Here is a 25,609-nt window from a genome sequence, read left to right on the forward strand (position 1 = left end):
ATTCGGCGTTGGTAGCAGTCATTAGGCGGTCGTAAATACAAGTTTTGGTCGTTACTGTGGAGGTCTTACTGTGGAGGTCTTAAGGTCGGTCGGAAAAGCGGGGGGGTCACAAGTCGAGCCGTCGTTGAGTCGGGGTCACCTGTAATGACGTTATCCCGAGCAACTGCGGCCATGCCCACGGCATTGCGATTTCACACCCGTATGTCGTCATTGTAATTTTATTAAATTTTCTCTTACGAACTGACAAATGTTATCGACATCTGTCGCATTCAGTCTCCAAGTAGTTGTTTGCTGATTGGATCAATAGGCTTGTCAGCAAAGTAGTGCACCATTACGTTTTTGTGTATTTTTATGCTCACCAACACCGTGGATAAAAGTCCTTTGTTATTGCGAGATGCAAGCCACCCACTTTGATTCAGCACGTCAAATTGTATTCAATTCCGGGATGAAAACTATTAATTTCCTACTTTAGACTGCGAATAAAAGTGTGTGCATTGAAAAACTTGTTTTGTTTTTACCAATTGTTTTTATTATGACTTTGTGGTGGGTGGGTAGGTGGGTGTGGTGGTGGGGGTGTCTTGGGAGTGGGTGCTGCGTGTTGCACTCGTCCCTTCCCTTCTTCAATGCAGTCCATGGACCTTTTCACCCGAGCCATCGTTGCACGCCCTTTGATCTCGTCGTCTCTCCTCCTCCTGCTGCTGCTCGCACGTTTTTCTGGCCTCGCGTCAGCTAAGGGGCCGTCCATAAATGACGTCACGCACCTAGGGGGAGGGGGATCAGACATTTGTGACGATGTGTGACGATGGGGGGGGGGTTGAGAAATGTGACGTCACGTGGAAATGCGCAACTTTAAATAAATATAGACAACACGTTCTACTTAATAAAATACTTTTTAATAAATGTTTTCTCCTACAACATCAGAGTGCAGCGCCACATTCAATATGCACTACAGTGACAATAGTTTAAAGCGATTTGAAGCATGTTTTTTAAAAAATTGGGGGGGGGGGGGGCAGAGCTTTGTGACGTTATTTGAGGGGGGGTGGTCTGGCTTTTTGTGACGCCGTGTGACGAAGGGGGGGGGGGTCAAAAATCGTTCAAAATCGCGTGACGTCATTTATGGACGGCCCCTAAGGCTTTGCCATCGTGCGGGGCTCGCGAGAGCGAGACGGGGAACTGTAAAGCCTCTCGCTCTCTCCCGTCGCGGAGGAAGCGATAACGTGAGCACTGCACAGGTAAGCGATACTTGTGTTTATACAAAAAAATAAAAAGTAAGTTCCGCTGTTGCAAATGTTAACGGTACTAAAACACTGACACGTCGAGCCCAGCTGCTGGCTTGTAACATGCAACCAACGGCACAAGCGTGGTACAGCCCCCTCTTGCCCATAACATAGTCAATTCATCTCAGGATTAAGCGCACATTCTCTGCATTCATCCAGAAAGATGTTACAGTCCATGTATCGGTTGTGCGTTGGTTGTGCGGTCGTGGTGGACTAACGCCGTGGTTAGCGCGCTGCGCTTCTACGATGGGGCCTGCCTGCAAGTTAATGAGCCGGTGTAATTATCGTGTACAAGTTTACACGGTGGGTGGGGGGGTCAACGACGTTGGCAGTTTCGATTTAAAGCTTTCGTGACTGCAGGGATTCATCTTCTTGGTTCTTTCGGTAAAGTCACGTAGAAGGGAAATAATAAAATAATAAAAATAAAACGTCGTGAGAATTCTTTTATTATGTTTTATTTTTATTACTTCATTATTTCCCTTCTACGTGACTTTACCGAAAGAACCAAGAAGATGACGTTGGCAGTGTGTGCGCGCGTGGACATTGGAGCCTTGCGGAGGCAGGGAGATGGGTTCACGCAGGGGACCGAGAAGAGAAGTCACAGAGACGTGCCAAACTGAATCGAATACACGGACAGAGAGAGAGAAACTTGCAGTCGTCAGGAGACCTTGAAACAAGCGCAGCGTGGAGACGGACGAGACAGGGAGATTAAACGAGCCGCAAATACTGCGCAGTGACAGAGATATACAACAGCATGGATAGATTCCCATACGCGGAGACAACACGGTCTGCTACGTACGGTGCGGAATGAGTTTCTGCCGTCGAGAACAAAGGATAAGATGCAGTAAATACAGGCAGCCAGAGAGACAAGAACGAGAAAACGTGCATGCACAGAGAGACATGGTGAGGCTTAGAAGCGGACACGTATACAGGTCACAAGAGAGAGTGACAGAGATGTGGACCAACTCGGGAAGAGAGAGAGAGAGTCGCAGAGAGGGACAGGAAGAGAGACCCGCCATTCAAAGTTTAAACAACGGACGCGTTTGTTTTATCCACCCCTCCGCACTGCCTCTGTTAAAAAAAATAAACAAATGTATTATCGATCTTGATTTGAAGTTTTCGTGACTGCAGAAATCCATACTCTTTTTGGTTCGTTCGGTAAAGTCGCGTAGGTACAATATAAATAAATCACGACGATTCGGGCGCAACACAAGCGTCCATCATTTAAAACAGTCTGCCTCAGCAGCAGACCATGCTTTCCCACCTGATGATGGACGCTTGTGTTGCGCCCGGAACGTCGTGATTTATTTGATATTATACCTACGCGACTTTACCGAAAGAACCAAAGAGTTTGTATTATGGGTGCCTCTGTTCACCCAACGACGCCAGGGGGAGCCGTGGCTACGCACGCCCGTAATCCAGCCCTGTGGAGGGCGAGGATTGGTGGATCGCACAAATGTTGCGAAACCCACTTCCAGTGAGCGAACCGAGGTCACCCTAACCCCTGTGGGTCACCGGGAAAAGGCAGTGCAGCAATTTGACGAATCTCCGTCGGTTTCCATCTGTCCGGGGATAGTGTTTGCTCCCTCGCGCCATGTGGGGTTTCTCCGGGTGCTCCGGTTTCCTTCCCTCGCGTATAATTGTTTTCTTTGCTGAAAACATCTTAAGATTAAAAAAAAAATACCCAATGTAGCAGGACCCTCCATGAAAAAGTACGACTTAGTGTGGCTTCCTGAAGAAATAAGTAACTCGTATAAATAGATGCACCAGTTAGCCAATCCGCAGGTCACGTCTGGTGGGGTACAGTGTGGGTACTGCCACTTCTCTCAGGCCAGCATGATAAGTAGACCAAAATATCGCCAAGAGATACCCTTTTCACAACAATGGCGTGAGCAAGCAATTGGATATACAGTACCTTTTAACCTTTAATGTTTGTGAAATTGCCAACACGTTGACTTTGGGATCCGCATGCATTTTGCCAACATTTTCAGGAAAGGGATATGTTGTCACCAACACATGAATCGAAAGTGTCCTGTATGCGACAACGAGGACCATTAAACCCCGGACTGCGGCACTGATCCTGACAACCCCTGTGCCTGTCTTGCCAAATTTTCCCACGCCATTACTAAACAAAGGAGAGCCTCCGTCAGAGGGAGCTCAAGAGAGCTTCTCTTCCACGCCGGTCAGACGTCTTTTGGAAGAGGTAGGAATAACTAGACACTATAACTCGCGCACGCGACCTTTTGACTGTGGTGTAAATATGTTTACTGCTGGGTAAACAAAGAGGGGGGGGGGAGTTAATAAACGTGGCTATTGTTTCAACTGCCGTGTCCGGCCATTTCAATTAGAATCGAGCAGGGCCGCCCTCTGGTTTGCAAAGCCACTTGTGCTAACGATTGCAAACACGGAAGCATCCTGCCACGCAAGAGCCATTGTTTAAGATAATCAAAACTTTTCATTTTGCCAGGGAAGACCCACTCAGTTGTATAGCTGTTTTTCACAAGCGACCTGACCACAAATGATATCTCAACGAAGTGACTTATTGTTTGGAAATTTAAAGCAGCCAAATACTGTCCGATAAACGCATGTTTCTAAATGTGGAGGGAAAAAAAACAGAAGAACCTGGAGAAAAATCCACACGATCACGGGGAGAGAGACATTCAAACTCCCAAATATACAGGCGTCAGGGTCGGGATCAAACCCACGACCTCCTGCATACCAGGCAAGGTAGTTAACATCTCGCTGAAAGTAAGTATACCGCGACACGGTGGCGAGATGTTATGTTCCACACTGCCTCCTGTTCCTCTACCTTGCTTTCAAAGCACAACTCACGAATTGGGCCCTGGGGAAGACATTTGTGAGGAAGATGTAGGATATGAATAAAGTACTCTACAGTGGCACACATCCAGGGTGTGAAAAACATGAAAAAACGATTAAACCCGCAATTATCAAAACTCGAGAATATATTTGCGATTTTGTCTTAATTGTACACTAGAGCATTGTTGTGTACTCTATTGGCATTGAGCTCCTGAACATGTTGCCATACACACGAATATATTTAATACTGGTAGGAAACTCCTGGTTACACCAGCCCACAGGGGATTATTGTGTCCGTCTGTCCGTCGTGCAGGGAGGGGCTGGGTGGGGAGGGAGGGGCTGGGTGGGGTGGCTGTTTAAAGTGCAATTAGATGAAAAAAACATTCCTGCGGAGGGAGCTGGTAGGAACGTTGCGTTGCTCGGTCAATGGCCAGGGTCAACGGCTGCGTGGTGTATTCCGCAAATATGCCCGACTGTGAGGGCTGGCACAAGCCGGCGTGAGTAGGTTAAACATTGAATTTTATAAGGGCACCACGGGGTGACCAGCCCCTCCCCACCCAGCCCCACCCTCCCCACCCAGGCCCTCCCCACCCTCCCCACCCAGCCCCTCCCCACCCTCCCCTCCCCACCCAGCCCCTCCCTCCCCACCCAGCCCCTCCCTACACGACGGACGGACGGACGGACACAATAATCCCCTATGGGCTGGTGGAACCAGTGGGTTCCTACCAGTTTAACCTGCTTCGTAAATTGGGTTACATTAGGTGATTGAGCTTTGGTTGGCCTTGCAAGCCTGCAGAGGACCAAAGACTTGCACACAACGGCTATCATGCCCACAACAACAACTTGCTGCAGATAACAAGCCATATATGTGCGTGTGTGGACTCTACCCAGTGAAGCAATAGTGTACTCATAAACAGAATGTGCGATACAGTTCAGTTCTAATAGATTTGTGTGTCAGATTGTGTGAGTAAAATGAGTGTCGTACACCATCCTCCACCAAATACAGCGAATTAGTAAATCTGTCATGCAAACTAACGTGCCAATTTTTTGCTGCTTCAGTCATAAATTGGCACGTTTGTTTGCTGCTTTAAATACCAAAGCCAAGGCCAACAGACGAAACAACAATCTCCGAAAAGTTCACATTCAATATGGGGAGCACATCCATCCACTCTACGCACCACCACCTTAGCACTTTGTTTATCTGTGGCTGAATATGCATGCTTCACCCACAGTAAACATGTCGACACCGCCCTAAATTATATGTGCAGAATCGTAACAGTTTGCCTGAGAGCCATCACTGTGTTTCCTGCCTATATGCACTATCCGGCATTGCGCCCCTAACATCAGGAGGAGAGTAGCAGCAGGTGACCACGACCGGCAAGTCCTAGAGTGAGACACCCGCCATCCGCTACATGGCCATCAGCCAGTACACCGTCGTCTCTCATCGAGGAACAACTTCTTGTGCTCCACTGTACCACTGACCACATCTGCCAGAACTTCCCTCTGAAAAAAATAATGGGAAAAATCAAGCGACAAAGGAGCTCGCATCTGGCTCCAATTGCAAATTGCTCACATGGCGAAGCCTAAACAGACTGAGAGTGGGTTTCGGCAGATGCAACTCTCATGGAATCATGGATGTGCTTGTCAGGAGAAGCAAATCATGGATCATCTTCTGAGATGCCCTGCAGCATCACAATGATGTTGGTTGTAACTATAAGAAAAAAGTGATATTAAATTATTAAATGTTTTCGATTTCTCTCCAAAATATTGGTGCGCTGAAGCATTAATACATTGGCACCTGTGTTTACATGACAGCTTTATTGTTTGTATTGGGTGGAGTAGGGTGTATGACATGGATTTTACATGCACAATCTGACCCAAACATCAATAATGAATCATAACATTGGTAAGGAAAGCTTATGTGTTATATTTACAATTCAATTAATATTGTTGTACGTTATTGTTTACCCCATTATTGATTAATCTATATTGAGTCCAAATGTGTAGCCTTTTTATTAAGTTCTGACGTTTCCTGTAGTTAATTGTCATTAGATGTTACAGCTACCATTTCAGCATATCTGATGATGATGAATGGATATTAAATATATTCTTATACTCACGTTTCATGCATCAAATTGCACGTGTAAAATAATAGTTTATGCAAATTATGTTACATTTAGGCTAATGGTTTGAACAAAACAAAAAATTTGAACAAATATAAAACATCACAAGCGACAGGGCACAAGTTTGACAAAATTGTTTTATTGAACCAATTCCCAACTCTGCAACACTTTCTGTCAACTAACTTTCAAAATAAGGGCCTCCTTATGCCGTTAAGCTCATGAGGGTTACTTGACCATACTTCAGTGCTGGTCATCGCAGGTTGGTGAAGACAGGGAGCATAGACATTGGAGTATAATATAGTACACCAATTACTTTTTGCTGCGCTGCCCTCTGCAGACAACCTAGCCTTGCATCAGCCTATAAGATAATGTTATATGCTGATGGTGATCACCCATCCAAACACTCTCCAGACTTAAACCTGTTATGATTCCAAGATCTGACGAAATCAGACACATTCCGGTTGATTTATGTCAGTTAAAATTGACAACCAGGCTTAAACTGTGAAAATCTCTCACCTGATAATTGTTTTTTTACCCTTTTATCTGGCAACAAAACTGACACCTATTTTACAAGGAGTCATGTTTGCATTGACCACAATACCTGCGGTCGGAATGCAAACAAAAAACACAACTCTGATAATGTATGCACTGTCCTTTAAATTGATTGGTCCACACCCGAGACAGTTTTTCTTAGAGCCTAGTCTCACATTGTGTTGGACCAGATGAAGCCAAAAGGCGCACAACTCAAAGCCAATGCACCATCAGAGTATGAGAGCTCGGGGTAAGCATTTACACTCTCACCTGCTTATATCATGGGTGGCTGCCTGGATTTAAACCCAGGATCTTAGATATGTGCCATCATCTTCAGAGTGGATGTTAAAGATTCCCCGACATTCAAAACGAGTAGGCAATTGTATGCCAGCCTCATGGTCCAACATATAATAATTGGGGCACCACTCCACCTTAATCTGTGACCTTTCAGTGAATTCTTTGTTTGTTTTCCCCCACAACTTGGCTGTGAGTTTTGCAACAAAAAATTCCGTGCCAAAATCATTGCCTTGGTCATAAGTGCTGCTGCTGATTAGGATGTCCATGAGATAAATGTACAGTATTGCCTCGTTATTCACGAACTTACTGCCCGCGATTTTGGCTGTCCGCGAATCACATCTGGAACTCGATACGACTGCATCGAGAGAGAGCAGGAAAGCAAGTGACGAGAAAAAGTGACGAGAGAGAAAGTGATGAAAGATAAACTGATGAGAGATGAAGTGACGAGAGATAAAGCTATGAGATGAAGAGATGTGTTATTATGATAATGTTCATATAATTAATAGATTATTTATGTATTTTTTTAAGGTAATCCATTAAAAAGCATTTCGTAGGCCAATATCATTATCCGCAAAAAATAGATTTTCACGCAAATCTCCAGAACGTATATCCCTCGAGAATAACGAGGGCAATTCTGCATACACTTGTGGTGTGTGTGCCTGCGTGTGAGTCAGACGTTGCAGGCTTTATAGGATGGCGCTTTCCTCGTTGCCGTCGAGCAGCTGGTTGGTGACGTTCCGGGACCCGCGGGAAATATGGGACCTGCACCCGACATTGCTCATCAATGAGGTCACCGTCTTTTTGGTGGCGGCAGCGAGCGCTGTGCATGCAATCCGCAAGGGCGGGCGGTGAGGTTTGCGCACTCAACTCCGGAATAATTGATAAGAATAATGTAATTTGTAACATGCATCATATTTCACAGTCGTAGATGACCGGAGCCCGGTGAAACTGGTGGGCCTTTAAGTGTGTCTTCAAAGCAAGTGTAGATTAAATCTTGAAAATGTTTATCCATTGAGGTTATCATGAAGGCAATATGTTCTTTTGTGAATGGAGATGTTGGTACGTTGTTCTTATCCAATTAAGTTATTTGCGAGTAATTGTTCAGGTTTGCAACAATCAGACCGTGATGCCAACACACATGGCCTATTGTTTTTCAAATCTGGGTTGGAACAAGCCGGAACACCGTAGTGGGATTGAAAAGTTTCACTCGACTGCATTCCAGAAGAAACGAGGAACAAGTGTGGCGGCAAAACCATATGTTATTCTGAAGGGTGTGCTTCTGTGTGCGTGTGAAGGTGGCGGTACATGTGGGTGGGTATAATTCTGCATGGCCTCATCGTCGAGTCCATCAGCTACCTCCTGCCAAACATCGACAACTTCTGGCATGCGCAGAGTTCCACAATGCTCCTAGGTATCTCGTACAGTCCGCAACGTAAAGCCAGCAGCATCAACCTCCACAACCCACATCCCATCGTTGGACCAACAATAGGCTAATGATGGTCCAACAGTTCCAACCACATGGCAACGTTGGGCCAACATTGGCCCAATAGCATGTTTATGGCAATACCGCCTCTGTCTTCTAACACTCTCAGTATATATGGTGTAATACAAGGTGATCCATATGAAGATACTCCACTGATGTCTAATAACCCTATTGCTCACGGAATAATTTCTCATTTCAGGCAGTCTTTGACTTACGAACACTCGACTTACGAACATCGGCACTTACGAACGAGCTTCCATAAGATTTTTTTTTTAACCATCTGACTAGCGAACTCACACTTGCGAACCTAACCATGGAACTATTTTGTTTGCATGCATATGTGTGTATGTGCGTGAAAGTGATTGTGTGTTTATGAAAGTGAGTGTGATATGGACACAGTCCCATCGGCGAGCTCCTCCTGCAGGCATAGCCTGCATTGGCTGGGGCATGTAGCCCGCATGCCCAGTCACTGCATGTCAAAACAACTCTTTTTTTACTGAATAGAGGGGGATAAACGGGCATAGCACAGGCTAGAGAAGAGGATATGGAGCTGAGTGGACCTGCCGATAACTCGTATGAGCGATGTCAAGATCGGCTTCTGTGGAGGAGGCTCATGAAGGCTCCTGGCAGGTTTGAGGCAGTTGCCCTCCAACAACAGCAGAGGGCGGAGGAGCCTCCTGCCAGCAAGCCTTCGACACTTCACGTGGCCTCGATTCGCGCATTGCCTGGCACAAACATTGGAGACGTCACTGCCACTTTGTGGCGAATGACGGTTGTTGTTTTGCGCATATGCGTGCGTGTGTGTGCGTGCGTGCGCATGCCCGTGTGTGGTTAGCAGTAGTACAATGTTTGGCGTCCTGTGCTACGAACCCGTTAATCTGAGTAAATCTTTGCTCACGACCAATACTAGTAACGATTCACTGAATGGGTCCTGAGCCTCCCCTAGGTCGACTCAGCCTCAAATGAGTACATTATGCGGTGTGTAAACATTGCCACTAAACATCGAGTCTAGGCGGCTGGACGTGGTGCTGGCCACCCACCCCCCTCGTGTGCCGTGCCGGCCTTCATAGGTGCTCGCTAACAGCACTTGCCCCAAGGTTATATGGGGAATCGTTGTTGTGTGTGCATGCGTGCACATACCCCCGTGTGTGCGTGTACAATTGTGGGGACTCATTTACACCCCCTTCTAACAAGTAAGCCAGCCAGCATCAGGACTCAAGGTAAGTGAAAATAAAACGTGTTTTTTTCATGTTACTTTATTTTGGTTTATTTAATAGACAATATCACAGCATTACATATAAATGTTCAATAAGTATTCTTATTTATGAGTTTAACAATGCTTCCGTTTTTTGTTGAACTGTAACACATTTTATAACACTGACCGTATTGGCATTTCAATACAGGACATTTTTGATTTCCGACTTGCGAAAGATTCGACTTATGGACGGCTGTCAGGAACAGAACCCGTTCATAAGTTGAGAACTGGCTGTACATTTTTCCATAATGCTGCTAAGCTGGCTTGGAAATAGGGATTATTGACATAAGTCACTACCACAAGAGTACACCTATCCATAATAATTATATTATTTTTAAAGAAACAAATTTCAGACATTCTGTGTCATGTATTTATAACGTATAGGCTTGATTACTGTAACACATTAATAGTCTCCCAACTAATACAGAATATAGCCGCCAGATTTCTTTTTTACTAATAATGACCAGTGGGAGCACATTTCTCCTGCGTTCAGAGATTATACTGGTTGCCGGTCTACTTGCGGATCATATTTAATATCCTGCTTTTAACAGGTATAAAATAAAATAAATTACGACGTTTTGGGCGCAACACAAGCGTCAATCATCAGGCGTATACCTACGTGACTTTACCGAAATAACCAAAGAGCATGGATTCCTGCAGTCAGGAAATCTTCAAATCAAGATATAAGGTCCTGTTTATCACTCTGATCTTTTGGAGAGATATGTAGCTACCAGATGTCTTAGTTCCAGTGCACAGAGTCTTGTGGCTTAGGAGGGCGCTCATTCCGTTGTCTGGCTCCTAGGTGGTGGAACGACCTCCCCATTGACATAAGGGAAGATGGTAGTCTGTGCACATTTAAACGGTTGCTGAAGACTCATCTCTTCAGTCTGTCACAAATCCCTATGGGTTGATCTGTCTCTCAGCTTGACACCACTATATGACGGGTCAGTTTATGGGGCCTGTTTACTCGCTTGCGGAGTTGGTTGATAATCAGTTTTCTTTTGCGTTGTGTAATATACATTTTTATTGGTGTAATTTTATATACTTTTTAATGTGTTAAGTGGTCTGTGAACATTGTTTTATTGTGAAGGGTGCTATACTAAATAATGTTTGATTGATTGTTCCCCTTATAACTATAAGCCTAAGAACATGTTTAAATGTATTTTTTATAAGGATGGATATTCATGTTCATAGACATTTTCCCAACTTTTGAGGGGTATATTTTTCTGTTAGCTTTCTCCACTAAATGCTGTCTTGAGCCATCTCTAAACGCACTGAACTGTCCTGCATATCCTGGATCATGACTCAACTGATTTCTAGGCATTTGCCCTGGTGATTCCATATTTATCACCTTTATTCTGATGTAGTTTTCTTATCGTCTCACTCGTTGTCCTAGCATTCCGAGTTGACTTAATTTCAGCTTGTATGACCTGAGATAAGACAAGGCACTATAATGAGAGACTACAATTATTGTGGGATTTGTCTTCCAATAATATACTAGTTGCCCTTTTGATATACCTTGTGTCAGAGAAAGACCCTGGGACATTGTCGGAATCTATTTATGAATTCCCATAAATCTTTTTTTACGCACATTCAAGACATATGTTTTGATATGTTACATAGAATATATTCCGCATGGCAGTCAAACATTTCTTATATATTTCGACATGGGGTAATCTAAACAAAGTGAAAAATGAATTCGTGACTAATAGACTGCCAATTATCCTCAATTGGTGACCAAACAACTTACTAGGCTCGAGAATCCAGTTTAATTTCAGGTAGATCTAGTTCCATCCATTGGTTTTGGTGGTGCCAGCTCAGTGCCCTGACACATTATTAGCCCTTTGAACCACATTGTATAATAACTTGTTTGCGTTTTCTGTACTTTGTATTACATTTTGCAGTGTGCGTTTAACTGGAACTTAAAGTGGAATTCTGTGTGTGTTACGTGTTTTTATGCTTTGTTTGCAGGCCAGAGACTCCCAATGCACATCATAGTGCTCTACCCGATGATGATTTACCATGCGTACGTAGCCGTCAATCACATGGGTCTCCCGTGGTGGGCCGAGCCGTTCGCCGTGGCACTGGGAAATTTGCTCATAGACATACCCTTCGACATCATGGGTCAGTTTTTTTTCATACCAATCGTACTAACGGTGTCATACAAACCCATCGTGAATGCAAAAAAATGTGTTCCCCTAAATCATCTACTTCCCAACAATCCTTGTCTTCTAACCACGATCCCCTTCATACCCCCCGGCTAAACACTGATGTGAATTATACACATAAAACAGTGTATGTGAAAATCTAACTGTGTGTAAATGTTATATTCGGACTAAAAAAAATGTACGAGTCAGACAGTACAAGCGAGACAGAACATCATACGCAGAAATTTTTACTGGTAGGAACCTCCTGGTTACACCAGCCCACAGGGGATTATTGTGTCCGTCTGTCGTGCATCCAAAAATGGGAGGGGTGGGGCTGGGTGGAGTGGGGAAGGTGAGGAGGGTGGGGAGGGGCTGGGTGGGGAGTGGAGGGTGGGGCTGGGTGGGGGATGGGAGGGGTGGGGCCGGGTGGGGAGGGGAGGGGCTGGTCACCCCGTGGTGCCCTTATAAAACTCAACGTTTAACCTACTCACGCCGGCTTGTGCCCGCCCTCACAGTCGGCCATATTTGCGGAATACACCACGCCGCCGTTGACCCTGGCCATTGACCGAGCAACCCAACGTTCCTACCAGCTCCCTCCGCAGGAATGTGTTACTCTGAATCATAACAGACCATCACATTGTGGGGTAGTGATATGTTTGATGCCTATCAACAATTGTCCTAGGTTGGTTGATTGGGTCATTCGTGGGGTGAGACACGGGGTGATTCTCTCGAGTGGTTAACCTGCCCGGGTGAGTTACTGTATTGGTGAGCCACTGGGTGATTTCTGTCAGTGATTTACTTGTCCGGTCGATTCACTCTCTCCAAATGCAGGCATCAAGATGCTGTGGTGGACATGGCATGATACAGACCCCAATATATTTGACCGCCATTACTGGGTTCCGTGGACATCCTACATATTCCACATGACATTCTCCTTCAACTTCACGATGCTCACCAATGCCTCAAGGTATACACACACCCACATGATTGCACACACATTTACACATCATTATCGATATATTATTCTATTGTGCATATGCTCTTGCTCTATGTAACCCCATCACCCGCAGTGCATTCTGGCTCTATGTACCCACCTCACCCACCATACTCTCTGGCTCTGTGTACCCCCATCACCCAGCAAACTCTCTGGCTCTGTGTACCCACATCATCCCACTATACTCTCTGGCTCTGTGTACCCACATCATCCCACTATACTCTCTGGCTCTGTGCACCCCCATTAACCACCGTACTCTCTGGCTCTGTGTACCCCCATCACCCACTATACTCTCTGACTCTGTGTACCCCCATCACCCACCATACACTGGCTCTGTGTACCCCCATCACCCAGCATACTCTCTGGATCCGTGTACCCCCATCACCCAGCATACTCTCTGACTCTGTGTACCCCCATCACCCACCATACTCTCTGGCTCTGTGCACCCCCATCACCCACCATACTCTCTGGCTCTGTGTACCCCATCACCCACCATACTCTCTGGCTCTGTGCACCCCCATCACCCACCATACTCTCTGGCTCTGTGCACCCCCATCACCCACCATACTCTCTGGCTCTGTGTACCCCATCACCCACCATACTCTCTGGCTCTGTGTACCCCCATCACCCAGCAAACTCTCTGGCTCTGTGTACCCCCATCACCCACCATACTCTCTGGCTCTGTGCACCCCCATCACCCAGCAAACTCTCTGGCTCTGTGCACCCCCATCACCCACCATACTCTCTGGCTCTGTGTACCCCCATCACCCAGCAAACTCTCTGGCTCTGTGCACCCCCATCACCCAGCAAACTCTCTGGCTCTGTGTTACCCCCATCACCCACTAAACTCTCTGGCTCTGTGTACCCCCATCACCCAGCATACTCTCTTGCTCTGTGTACCCCCATCAGTGTGCCCCAATCACCCACACATACTCTGCCTTGCAGTTCAGTGTTATTTTGGAAATTTTTGATTCAGCTCATATTCGCCTATGCCAAAACTGTTGCTGATCTGATCCCTCCCCACCTCGTCACCTCTTCATTCCCCTAGGTGGCTGCTCACGGGCAGCTCCTCAAGAGACAAGGTTGGAGGTAGTTTTATCGCCGAGGTGCTGACGGTGCTCATCCCTGGTTTCCTGTCCTTCCCCGTGGCGGTGGCCACGCAGTTCACGTTGCTCTACCACGTACTGCACGACATCCTTGAGATCCACACAGAGAACCTGGTCTTCACTCTCATAGGTTTGTGAACACGGCCGGATTTGCAGAGGGGATGATTGGGCCCCCAAATATATATATATACAGGCAGTCCCCGGGTTATGGAAGGGTTTGGTTCCCGAGAACGATCTGCAACCCGAATTTCGGAAACTGAACAATTTCCCCCCAGAATCGAAATAAAATCCCATAGCCGGAGACAGTTGTGCCTCCCCTACGCGGCTACTAGGTTCGTTTTCTCTTAGTACCCTATCTCGCTGTCATTCGTTTTCTATCGCTACCTGTACAGTATCATTGTGCATACACTCTGCACCTCCTATGATTCTTTCATTTAATCGAATATCTACCCTAACACTACCCATAATTAAAATAATCGAACATATACCATATCCAATTGTTTATGAATATCACGAAATATTTTTATATTCATTGTTAACAGAAAGCAGTCACTACCGAATGTTCGTTTACCGTGCATTAGGCTAGGCTTAGACTTCTCTGATGGCTGTTGGCTGACACCATAAGGTCTCGACGTAATTGTGTTAAATAAAGTACGGGGCCGTCCATAAATGACGTCACGCACCTAGGGGGGCGGAGGGGGGTCAGACATTTGTGATGATGTGTGACGAGGGGGGGAGGGGGGAGTTTGAGAAATGTGACGTCACGTGAAAATGCACAACTTTAAATAAATATAGAATTGTTATAACGACACTAATTTTGATACATTTTCATTATTAACTATTTGCTTATTTAAATTTACTAAGGTCACCTTTTATTTATTCCATGAAGGAGCATTTTGTTTCTCCATGGGAGAATGGAGAAACATACATTTTGTAATTTTTGTTCAATGATTGCTATTAAACATTTAGATTCTAATGATTCTACCAGGGCTTTTCATTATGTGGAATGAATATGTGATTGTTATAATTGTACTCCCCATTTTACTTCGTTCTACTACAAAGTTTCAACTATTTGTTTAATAGTTACAATTACTTTAAATATTTTATAATTATAAGATAATTTCAATATAATATTCTGAACATCTGCAGTTTTAGTTAGACGTTGAATATTTTCAAGTGAATATTATGCTAAATTTCACCTTTCCAACACCTTTTAATACGTGTTTTCTCCTACAATAGAGTGCAGCGCCACATTAAATATGCACTACAATGACAATAGTTTAAAGTGATTTGAAGCATGTTTTATCTTCAAAATGGAAATATGGTTTTGGGGGGGGAGGGCAGAGCTTTGTGACGTCATATTTGAGGGGGGTCTGATTTTTTGTGACGTCGTGTGACGAGGGGGGGAGGGGGAGTAAAAAATCGGCCAAAATAGCGTGACGTCATTTATGGACGGCCCCTACGTACAGTAAATAAACTTCAAATGAAGAAAACTATAAATATAAACATTGGGAAAAAGATAGTTCTAAGCATAGAAAACGTGCAATTAAGTAATGCTACAAAAGGAAAATAATTACGTAACGCTACAAAAATTTCCATTTATCTTAATCCTTATGAAGCTCGGCTTCTGTGAAGGCGGCATTTTGACGGAGCGAGGCATAAGGTGGGGGGCTTACACCTCGCGGGAAAGGCGGGGCTTACACCTCGTATTTATCCGCAACCTCACCGCGCTGTACATTTTGCGCTTACGTAACCAACACAAGCATTTCCACGTATTGCATTTTTTTTACATAATTTATGGGAGCATTTCCATAAAGTCGGATTTCCGTAAGTCGGGTCTTCCACAACCCGGGGACGTACTGTATATATGTTAAAATGCAAACCTGTAGTGCTGGAGCATAATTAAACAAACTAAATCCACCAGCCACAGCCTCCGAATCATCAAAAAAATAAAGCAATGACGTGTTAAAAACGATGTATTTTTAGGTAAAACACCTATTTACATGAGGGTTTCTCAAAAATGGATGTCATAGGAAGTGACATCACACCTGAGTTCACTTCCATGTTTTACTTGCCAAAAGTGCCACCACGTGACGTAGTTTTAGCGATTATTAAAATATTTAAAAGATCAATTACAATTATGATTTTACTGATGGTACTTCATGATAGAAAGTCAAACGCAATTATACATGTTTAAAGTTATCAAAATCACTAAATGTAGTCATGAACAATGTGATTTATTAAAGCTTTAAGTCAAGATTTAAACTATAATTAATAAATAAAAATATCCAAATATGAAGAAATATGCCAGCAAATCTGATCTATGAGAAAAATAAAGCTGAAAATTCATCCATCATGTGTATAAATTAGTTTTTGTTCATGCAGATACACTTAAAAAAATGTAGAGACGTTGGTGTATATATGCATCTATGTATGCATATGCTAATGAGTATGGGTGTAATAGAGTTGATTAATCAATTAATATAGATTTTTTTAAGCGCCCGATGCATACATTGAATTGTATGTGTAACAATTTCTATGTTACAAATTATGTTGACAAACTTTACGTGACCCTATCAGTCGCTAGAGGCTGATACTTTCGACAAATTAAAAAAAATACATGTTCTTGAATTGCAAACATGAATCATGACACTGTATCCAATTTAGGTGAATTAGCACATCCAGAGAGGATTATAGCAAAGGAGATGGAGTGATGAGATTGGCTCAAGTGCAGGTGGCGCGTGGATTGTTGTATCACAGTACCGTGAAGGATAGCAGCAACTTGGGGGAAGGCTTTATCCAGTCGTGGCTAAATCGTGGCTGATGATGTTTATGAGTGTGTGTTTACCCATGGGAAATGGAAACACAGTGTCAGCCCATTGCGTAAAAAAATCCTGCAACTTGAGTTAAATTCTGACTCATGGATGACAATAGTAGCAAGAGAGATTTTAACCGGTCCTAGGCCTCCCATAGATTTACTTAACTTTGAATAAGAATCTGTTGCAATGTATTAACATCAGCACTGGGCAGGCCAGGGTCGCCAGGCATGGATTTGGCCACATAACCCGTTTGTGTGATATTCACCAAAACCTTGCACTTCGTTGATTTGAGTATTTGCACCAAATTTATTGAGGTATAGTTCGCAGCCAATTGCGCCCCTGTGAGTTGATCATTCGCGGTTGGTGACGAGATTCCTGTATGCATCGTAACTGTACTGATCATGATGCCGCTGCTGCGGAAGAACACACGTGCCGGTCTTGCCTCCATCATGTCTCCCAAGTGGCTCATTGCGGGTCCCAGGTCACTTTCCCAGCGTCCAGTGAGACGGGGAGCTTCAGCCGTCCACGATTTACGTAGTGGTAGGAGTGTTACACTGTGTACATACATTTTTTTATTTCATGATTTGACTGTACCAGTTATTTCTAGATTGCAAGGGTCCATACTCTTTGGTTTCTTCGGTAAAGTCACGTACAGCATTTTTGCTGTGACGGTTCCACCTGAAGACGGAAGCTTGTGTTGCCTCCAAAACGTCGTGATTTAATTTATTTTCCTTTTTGTTACCTATATGACTTTACGGAAAAAACCAAAGAGTATGTACAAGTTATATTTCACACTCTAAAAAATGTTAATATTTTACATACAGATTCTTCCTGTTTCACGCTTGGGTTAATGTAGTGTCAGATAAAACAAGAGAAGGGGGTGTCGTATTTCGAATCGTGAACCGAACTCGAGTTTTCTCCTTTGCCTTTGACTTTACGGGTCCCGGATTTGCTGATTGTGGCTATTTTCAAGAACGTAACACCCGCGATGGGCAAGGATTTGGTGTACCAGTCCTAATTGGTGCTTGCTAACAGTATATCAAGCTAAACAAGGTATCTTTGTCATTTGTATGCCTACTACCCACTTTAATTATTCCATTTTGCGATTCACTTCAATTATGTGCACTAGGTGTCGCTGCCCCTATGTGTGTCTGTGTGCAGCTGTCTCCATGCTGATGGTAAGGGTCACTTGCTGACCGTGTTTGTGTAGCCTTTTACACGCTGATGTTGTGGGTCACTCACTAACCCTGTGTGTGAGTGTAGTGAATTATGTGCTTATTGTGTATCACCCACCACTAATCCCCTATGTGTAGAGATCTACTTTCTGACGGTAATGGTCACTCACTCATTCTATGTGGGTGTGTAGCAAATTTATGCTATTATTTATTTTCATGACTTTTTTACCTTTACTCAATGTTTTGACTCCGATGTTTTTATGGCTTGTTGTTGTAACTTGCTGACCCACCCCTACTGGATATATGTGAAAACGAGCTTCATAGCTCATCGGATTCCTCCAGTCTAAAGATTACGATATGTATGTTGAACTTCTTTCGCACCGTATGGAGCCAACCATGATAATCAGAGTTGCGCTGATGACGTGAGTCACTTACTTTTCCTGTGTGTAGCCTTCTTCGCGCTAATGGTGTGGGTCACTCACTGACCCCCGTGTGTGTGCGTGTCTGCCTGCCTGCCTGCAGCCATCTACGTGTTCATGGTGTGGATTGGTGAACGTCACGCAGACAGGGGGGCAGGGAGCAGAGCCGAGAGAGGGAATGGTGGGACCTGGCTGTTGGGCTGGCTGTCGCACGAGACTGCATGGGCCATGCTATTGCACTTCATTGTTTACACCTTGATGGTGCGATCCGTGAGCTCACACGCAAAATTCCACCTCCGATTTAAAGCTTTCGTGACTGCAGGGATTCATCTTCTTGGTTCTTTCGGTAAAGTCACGTAGAATGGAAATAATAAAATAATAAAAATAAAACATAATAAAATAATTCTCACGACGTTTCGGCCACAACGCAAGCAGCCGTCCTCAGGTGAGAGAAGACAGAGTCTGAACGTCACGCAGACAGGGGGGCAGGAAGCAGAGCCGAGAGAGGGAATGGTGGGACCTGAATTCAGACTCTGTCTTCTCGACAGACCTGTTCTTCACCTGAGGACGGCTGCTTGCGTTGTGGCCGAAACGTCGTGAGAATTATTTTATTACGTTTTATTTTTATTATTTTATTATTTCCATTCTACGTGACTTTACCGAAAGAACCAAGAAGAAAAATTCCACCTACCACCACAACCACAACGTATCCACTGCAGCGTGAAGGCCTCCGAAAGGCGTTGCTGCCTCTTAACGGTCCTGCGGTGTAACATCGCACCTGCACACGAGCTGATTTCATCTTTCCATCTCTGCAGCAGACGTTCCCTTCAGGCGTGTTCTCTCCTCTTCGCCTGTCACGCCATAGTTATTCTCACCCACCGGTCATCATCCCTTATCGTACCTTTACCTGTCCTGCCAAAGCCCACTTAATTTGTATTGACAGCCTGTGTGCATTCTCCAATCCATTTTCCTCTTTTCGACTCCCAAGCATGCGTCTCTCCACACTTCTTTGCATGTTTTTTCGTTATTGTTCCATATTCTTTGTTAGTGCCAACATTGCATAGTAGCGAGTAGTACAATGGCACGTTGCTTCACATGTATCAAGTTCAACTTGCCAAAAGCACCCTAACCTGCTCCCATCAGCCTATTTCATCATTTAGATTTCAGTCCACTTTCAATAACTGCCCGAGGTATAAACATTCTGCTGTGTTTTTCTTCTGTGCTCCTCCAAAAGACATAGTACGTGATTTGTTGCACGTACATTTCCGTTTTGATTTTATTCATCTTGAGTCCAACTTTGCATCCTTTAGGAACTTCTTCAAACATTGCCTGCAGTTCATTCCCATTGAACGTGTATAACGATTATGCCAACAGCAAATGTGGGATGGTTAATATTTAACCATCTTTTCCATGTTCTCGTGGTTGCGTGAATATTTCTCCGGTTTTCCCTCCACATTTAGAAACATGCGTTTAGAGCATTTGGCTGCTATACATTTCCACATGATAAGCCACTTCATTGAGCTATCATTTGGGGCCAGGATGCTTCTGAAAAAGAGCAATATAGCTCAATGGGCCGACCTGGTAAAATAAAAAGAGTTTAGTACTAATAGTTTTAACCAATTCATATTTATGCATTCATTTCTCGGACAGGAAAGTGCAGGTTGGGTAAGCGGGTATATGCTAAAGGCCTCACGTGGGATATTTGTGTTGTAGGCATACTTCGCGACTCCTCAAACGCAGCTGTCAATCGGGCTGCACGAGCCGCTGGGCCCATGCGATGCACCGGACGTCGTGGTCATGTCGCCGCTGGGACAGGCGCTCAGCAAGCGTGCCTACCTGTGCACCAGTGACTACGACGAGGACTACTTGAGGTGCAGACGACGCAGCCACACGGTGGAAGTTTGTGGGGTTTCCTACTCGCTAAAGGTTTCTACCGGTGGTTATTGCTTGGATTACAGATTGCATCCGTGAAGTTTGTCGGCCTTCCCGCCCCCCCCCCTATTCATCACGGATAATTATATTAAATCAGCACATCTACTGCCTACTGATTCAGTACTGGGCCTACTACTGTTTGTGCACTGCTGTGTATTTAAAGATTCCATGAGAAGCAGCATACAAATTTGTCACTGTTGAAGGGAGGAAACCGCAGATTCAAAAATACTATGATTTTTGTATGAATTGCTGTTGGTGCCTCTTAAGTGTGACATGGCCTAGCAGGTAGCACATTCATCGTTTGTTTCATATATTCATGGTTCCAATTCAGTGGCTGCCCTGATTATTACTGCGGATGTAATAAGGATTATAACACACACAATTCAATGCACATAATGAGTGTAATAATATCAATCACTGAAATCATTGCATTGTTACACCCCTACTAATTGTATCTCTGCAATGTAGTGGCTGTCTGTTATTTGTTTATCTAATTCACATCGATGTATTCACAGTATGGATTGTAACTGGCTGCTCAAGTCACATAATCTGACCCGGCAGAGTGTGACAGCTCTCCCTGACAGCAATGGAATTACTCACTGGTAAGTGCAATCACAAACATAGTGATGCCCTCTTTATTCTTCTAGATTGTTTAGGGAAAGTGTTGTTCGGGAGCAACTACTAAGACCATCACAGCACACAAGCCAGTAGTGTGGTCAGGACCTCGCCTAGCCACCTTTGTCTCCCTGATGCTCATGTTTACAGATGACTGCGAGGTTTAAACTCGGTGTGGGCCTCTTGTAAGTCAACTGGCTCCGGAAGTAAGTACTTGCTCTGGTGGATATCAGCAAAGGGAAATCTAATAACCCATTTTCCTGGGGCACATTTGAGCCAAGGCAGAACCAAACTGTGATTCGCTATTCATATTCTTTGGGTCTTTCGGTAAAACCACGTAGATAGAAAAGAAAATCTAAATCACGACGTTTCGATCGCAACACAAGCAATCGTCTTCAGGTGAAAAAAAAAGATTTTAATCCGACTCGGGGCAAGCAGCAGATTTTATACATGTTGTGATACATTGTGTCAGTACACTTGCACCTACCACCGCATTGTCTACATGCGTCACGACTCGTTCATTGTGGGCGATATCAGCAGCACACCTTGGGTTCTGCAGTGGAAGAATAATAAAATGATATAAAACTATTTTTTTTTATTAAAGTATAAACGATTTTTTATTTTAGCAGGTAAGGCCCGCTTGAGCTATATAGCTCTTTTTCAGAAACGACCCGGCCACAAATGATAGCTCAACGAAGTGGTTTGTCACGTGGAAATGTATAGCAGTTAAGTGCTCAAAACGCGTGTTTCTAAATATGGAGGGAAAAACCAGAGGACCCGGAGAAAAATCCACGCGACCACAGGGAGAACGTGCAAACTTCAAATATACAGGCATCAGGGTCAGAATCAAACCCACGACCTGTAATATCCATAATGGAGGTTTTTGGGTTAGATCGCGTAAATATAAATGTGTCATTCAACACACCACCACAATACACGGCCAATTAGTAAGGTTTGTCACGTAAAGAAAACATGCCAATTCGTTACTAGTACAGCACACCGGTGTGTAAATCCACAACATCTACAATTCGAATATGACATTTCGCCAGTATTTACAACCAGCATCTTCAGGCGACATCCAGAGTTATGGAGAAATCCTCCTGTTTCGGTCTTAAATAGAGACATAAATGCGATGTCGTCAATTGTGTGAGAAGCCCCAGCGAAGACATCAGCTTTATCTGCTTGATTCGGAGTTTCTCCAATTTCCTTGTTTGAAGAAAAGTATCCTCCACATAGAGGTTAGTTTAACACGTAGGTTTTCGTGACCAATATCCATAATAGAGGTTTTTGGGTGAGATTGCGTAAATACTAGGCAAGGTAGTTAACATTTCGCCACCGTGACGCCCTAAACACAATGTGTTGCCTCCTGAGCTACACCGGGGCTGGCTCCGCATGGCCCTGGTGTGGCTCGTGTTTGTACATTGGAAAAGCGGTAAAAGATGTTTGGTAGAACCCGGTAGACCATCAACTTCTCTTTTGTGCCATGCCAGCCTTGTAAGATGCTTCTCTAGAGGTTGCCCGTGTTACTGCGTGAAGGGGAAAGTAAAGCTGCCGCTGGATGGTGAAGAGCTGTGGAGAAATGTGAGCTGGAAACAACTACGTCTCGGGCAGCGCTTCAGATAACTATGACACTGGGTCATTTACTCGCGAGCGATATATTAATTACGCATGACATTCGCGACTCGTGTGGTGTGGAGAGACACCCATCCTGCAGTGGATTGACAAAAAGGGTATACATGTGCATGCACTCATTATTTGTTTAGCGCATTATGTCGTTATGAAGAGCACTGCTAACAGGTACGATCCGTGTGTGTGTCATGCATCTTGAGCGATAGTGCAGTAGTTGGCACACTGCTCTATGAACCCGGTGACCCGAGTTATTTTCCCGCTCACGACCAACATCAGTGGTAAATATCTGAATCGGTCTTGGGCCTCCTCTAGATCGACTCAGCCTTAAATGAGTACCCTGGTGTTGTTGTGTGGTGCTGGCCCACACTATCCCTTCGTATACGCTCTACCGGTTTAATAGGTGCTCTCTTACAGCCCTTGCCTCAACAGTCTGTTAAGAGCTACGTGGGTGATCTTTGTCTTTTGTGCAATGTATGCAGGTACGCTGTGTGTGGGAAGCCATACCCTAACTCGTACGAGTACATTCACGCCGTGGGGATGCTGTGTGCCGTGGGGCTCGCGTTTTTCCACACGGCATTAACACCACGCCCGCAGCCTGGGCGATTGGCTAAACGCAAGAGCAACTAGTGGAGCACACAAAAAAACATGCGTACACAATTACAAATATATACACACACACACATGCAATTACTAACACGTACACTTGCTGCTGTGTTATTTACATGCGACTCGACGCGTTCATTACATACGACGTTGGTGGCACAGCTCAAGTTCTGCAATGGAAAATAATTTGGTGGATTCAGGGTCCAAATTTGCCAAATATGGCATGGCGTAGTAGTAGCACATTGCAAGCACGGAGCATTAGCAACACGCGCATATGCACAATTAAGAACATATGCACACAATTATTCACGTCCACACACATACACAATTCCCAACATGCACAAAGACAAAGATTCTCCATATACCCTTAACATACTTTTGGGGCAAGTTCTGCTAGTAGTAGCAGATTACACGCACGCAACATTAGCAACACACGCATATGCACAATTACGAGCATATGCACACAATTATTAACGTGCACACACATACACAATTACCAAAAAAGACAAAGATTCTCCATATACCCTTAACATACTTTTGGGGCAAGTTCTGCTAGTAGTAGCAGATTGCACGCACGCAACATTAGCAACACACGCATATGCACAATTACGAGCATATGCACACAATTATTAACGTGCACACACATACACAATTACTAAGAAAGACAAAGATTCTCCATATACCCTTAACATATTTTCGGGGCAAGTTCTGCTAGTGAGCACCTATGAAGACCAGCAAGGTAGACGAGGGGGTGGGTGTCTAACACCACGCCCGACCGCCTTTGTCTCCCCAGTGTCGATGTTTACAGACCGCACCAGGTACTCATTTGAGGCGACAGAAGGGGAGGTCCAGGATCGGTTCACATAATCGTCACTGGTGTTAGCCGTGAGCAGGAATCGAACTCGGGTCATCGGGTTCTTAGAGCAATACACTAACCGCTACACTTCCACTCCCCACAATTACACACACACACAATTACCAACACACACAAAACACACAAGAACATCTGATAAAGCATGGATGGACAGATATATACACATGCAAACAAATATTTGCAAGAACTCGCCCATAAGCTGGTTGGTGATTAAATCTTGATTTGAAGCTTTCGTGACTGCAGGAATCCATACTCTTTGGTTCTTTCGGTAAAGTCACGTATTTTATACCTACGTGACTTTACCGAAAGAACCAAAGAGTGATTCATAGCGTTCAAAGTGTCATGTAATTGTTTCTATTGACTTGAGGCAGCAGACCCACATGGCTTAATAGTGTTTAACAAGTGGGCACCTGCCTTTGCTAAAGTACAGGTTCGGCAGCTTCTAATATCAGCCATATATTTTCATATTAAATACACATGAATTAACAAATTTTTTTTATTTCGTAAAATGTTTGTGATGTTAGCAGCATTACTGTCATAATAAAAAAAAATTACTGTGAATCGGATTGTGATACAGAGTCGTGACAATTCATCAAATCCCGTAGGGGGGGGGGATGTTACGCCCGCACTGAATATAATCTAATAATAAGACCTTAAAGTTTTCACTGATGCACCGTTGTGATCTGATGACTTATAGCAAAATAGATAAGCAGACAATGTCTCCTTCATTTCCGCACCTCAGATTAGCACGGTTGGCTACGTACGATACAAAATAAGTTCAACATACATATCTCTCTCCACATGAAATAAAAAAAAATATCTTAAAACACAGCCCGTCCACCCAACGGCCTTCTGGGTGCATCCAATTTCAGCGGCATTGATGCAGTGCAAGCACATTCTGGACTTCTAGGTTGCGTTGTTGGATCATTCGACATTTTGTCGTGGTGAGCATGAGAGTGACATACCTGAGCAATGAGGACTTGTTGCAATTTGAAGACGAGCACTGTTCAGGCAGTGGCTAACGCACTGCTGCTCTGAGCGCAACGACCAAAAGTTCAATTCATCTGTACGGTACAGTTTTTAACATGCACGTGTGTTTGCTCTGCAAATTGCGCTTTTCTCTTACACGCATGTCACACCATTTATTAAATAAAACGACACCGAATGTCAGTACAATTAAGAATGCATTTTTACATTTTATTGGTTAGACACAAAGCACAAAATAGTTGAGCACCTCCGTGTTTATGTGATTGTCTGAAGCCATACAGAGTATCCTTAACCAGAGGTGGGACAAAGTCATTGTTATGCAAGTCCAAGTCGAGTCGCAAGTCATCAAATTCATGACTCGAGTCTGACTCGAGTCCAAGTCACATGACTCGAGTCCACATCTCATAGGTGGGACAAAGTCATTGTTATGCAAGTCCAAGTCGAGTCGCAAGTCATCAAATTCATGACTCGAGTCTGACTCGAGTCCAAGTCACATGACTCGAGTCCACACCTCTGTCCTGAACTC

The 25,609-nt window shown here is 44.4% G+C and overlaps 1 protein-coding gene across 2 annotated transcripts; it reads left to right on the top strand.

Annotated features, from left to right (window-relative positions):
- The first annotated feature begins 1,090 nt into the window (after nucleotides 1-1,090).
- On the top strand, nucleotides 1,091-24,428 carry LOC144948980 (uncharacterized). Of its 2 annotated transcripts, XM_078878764.1 has the most exons (10): nucleotides 1,091-1,232; nucleotides 7,720-7,893; nucleotides 8,341-8,456; nucleotides 11,755-11,907; nucleotides 12,762-12,897; nucleotides 13,973-14,160; nucleotides 18,547-18,704; nucleotides 20,157-20,314; nucleotides 20,891-20,977; nucleotides 23,099-24,428. In XM_078878764.1, exons 2-10 carry the CDS (start codon nucleotides 7,739-7,741, stop codon nucleotides 23,244-23,246), a joined length of 1,299 nt encoding a protein of 432 aa, XP_078734890.1. In that variant the 5' UTR covers nucleotides 1,091-1,232; nucleotides 7,720-7,738; the 3' UTR covers nucleotides 23,247-24,428. The 2 variants fall into 2 exon arrangements, with proteins under 2 accessions (XP_078734890.1, XP_078734898.1); XM_078878772.1 differs by lacking the exons at nucleotides 1,091-1,232; nucleotides 8,341-8,456 and having other exon boundaries at nucleotides 7,765-7,893.
- The last annotated feature ends 1,181 nt before the right edge of the window (nucleotides 24,429-25,609 follow it).

The sequence above is a fragment of the Lampetra fluviatilis genome, chromosome 3 (genome assembly GCF_964198595.1).
Source record: "Lampetra fluviatilis chromosome 3, kcLamFluv1.1, whole genome shotgun sequence".
NCBI classification, from domain to species: domain Eukaryota; kingdom Metazoa; phylum Chordata; class Hyperoartia; order Petromyzontiformes; family Petromyzontidae; genus Lampetra; species Lampetra fluviatilis.

Coding starts and splice junctions, on each gene's coding strand:
- LOC144948980 (XM_078878764.1), top strand. CDS start 7,739: ATGGCGCTTTCCTCGTTGCCGTCGAGCAGCTGGTTGGTGACGTTCCGG. Junction 7,894..8,340: donor GCAATCCGCAAGGGCGGGCG/GTGAGGTTTGCG, acceptor GTGCGTGTGAAG/GTGGCGGTACATGTGGGTGG. Junction 8,457..11,754: donor GAGTTCCACAATGCTCCTAG/GTATCTCGTACA, acceptor CTTTGTTTGCAG/GCCAGAGACTCCCAATGCAC.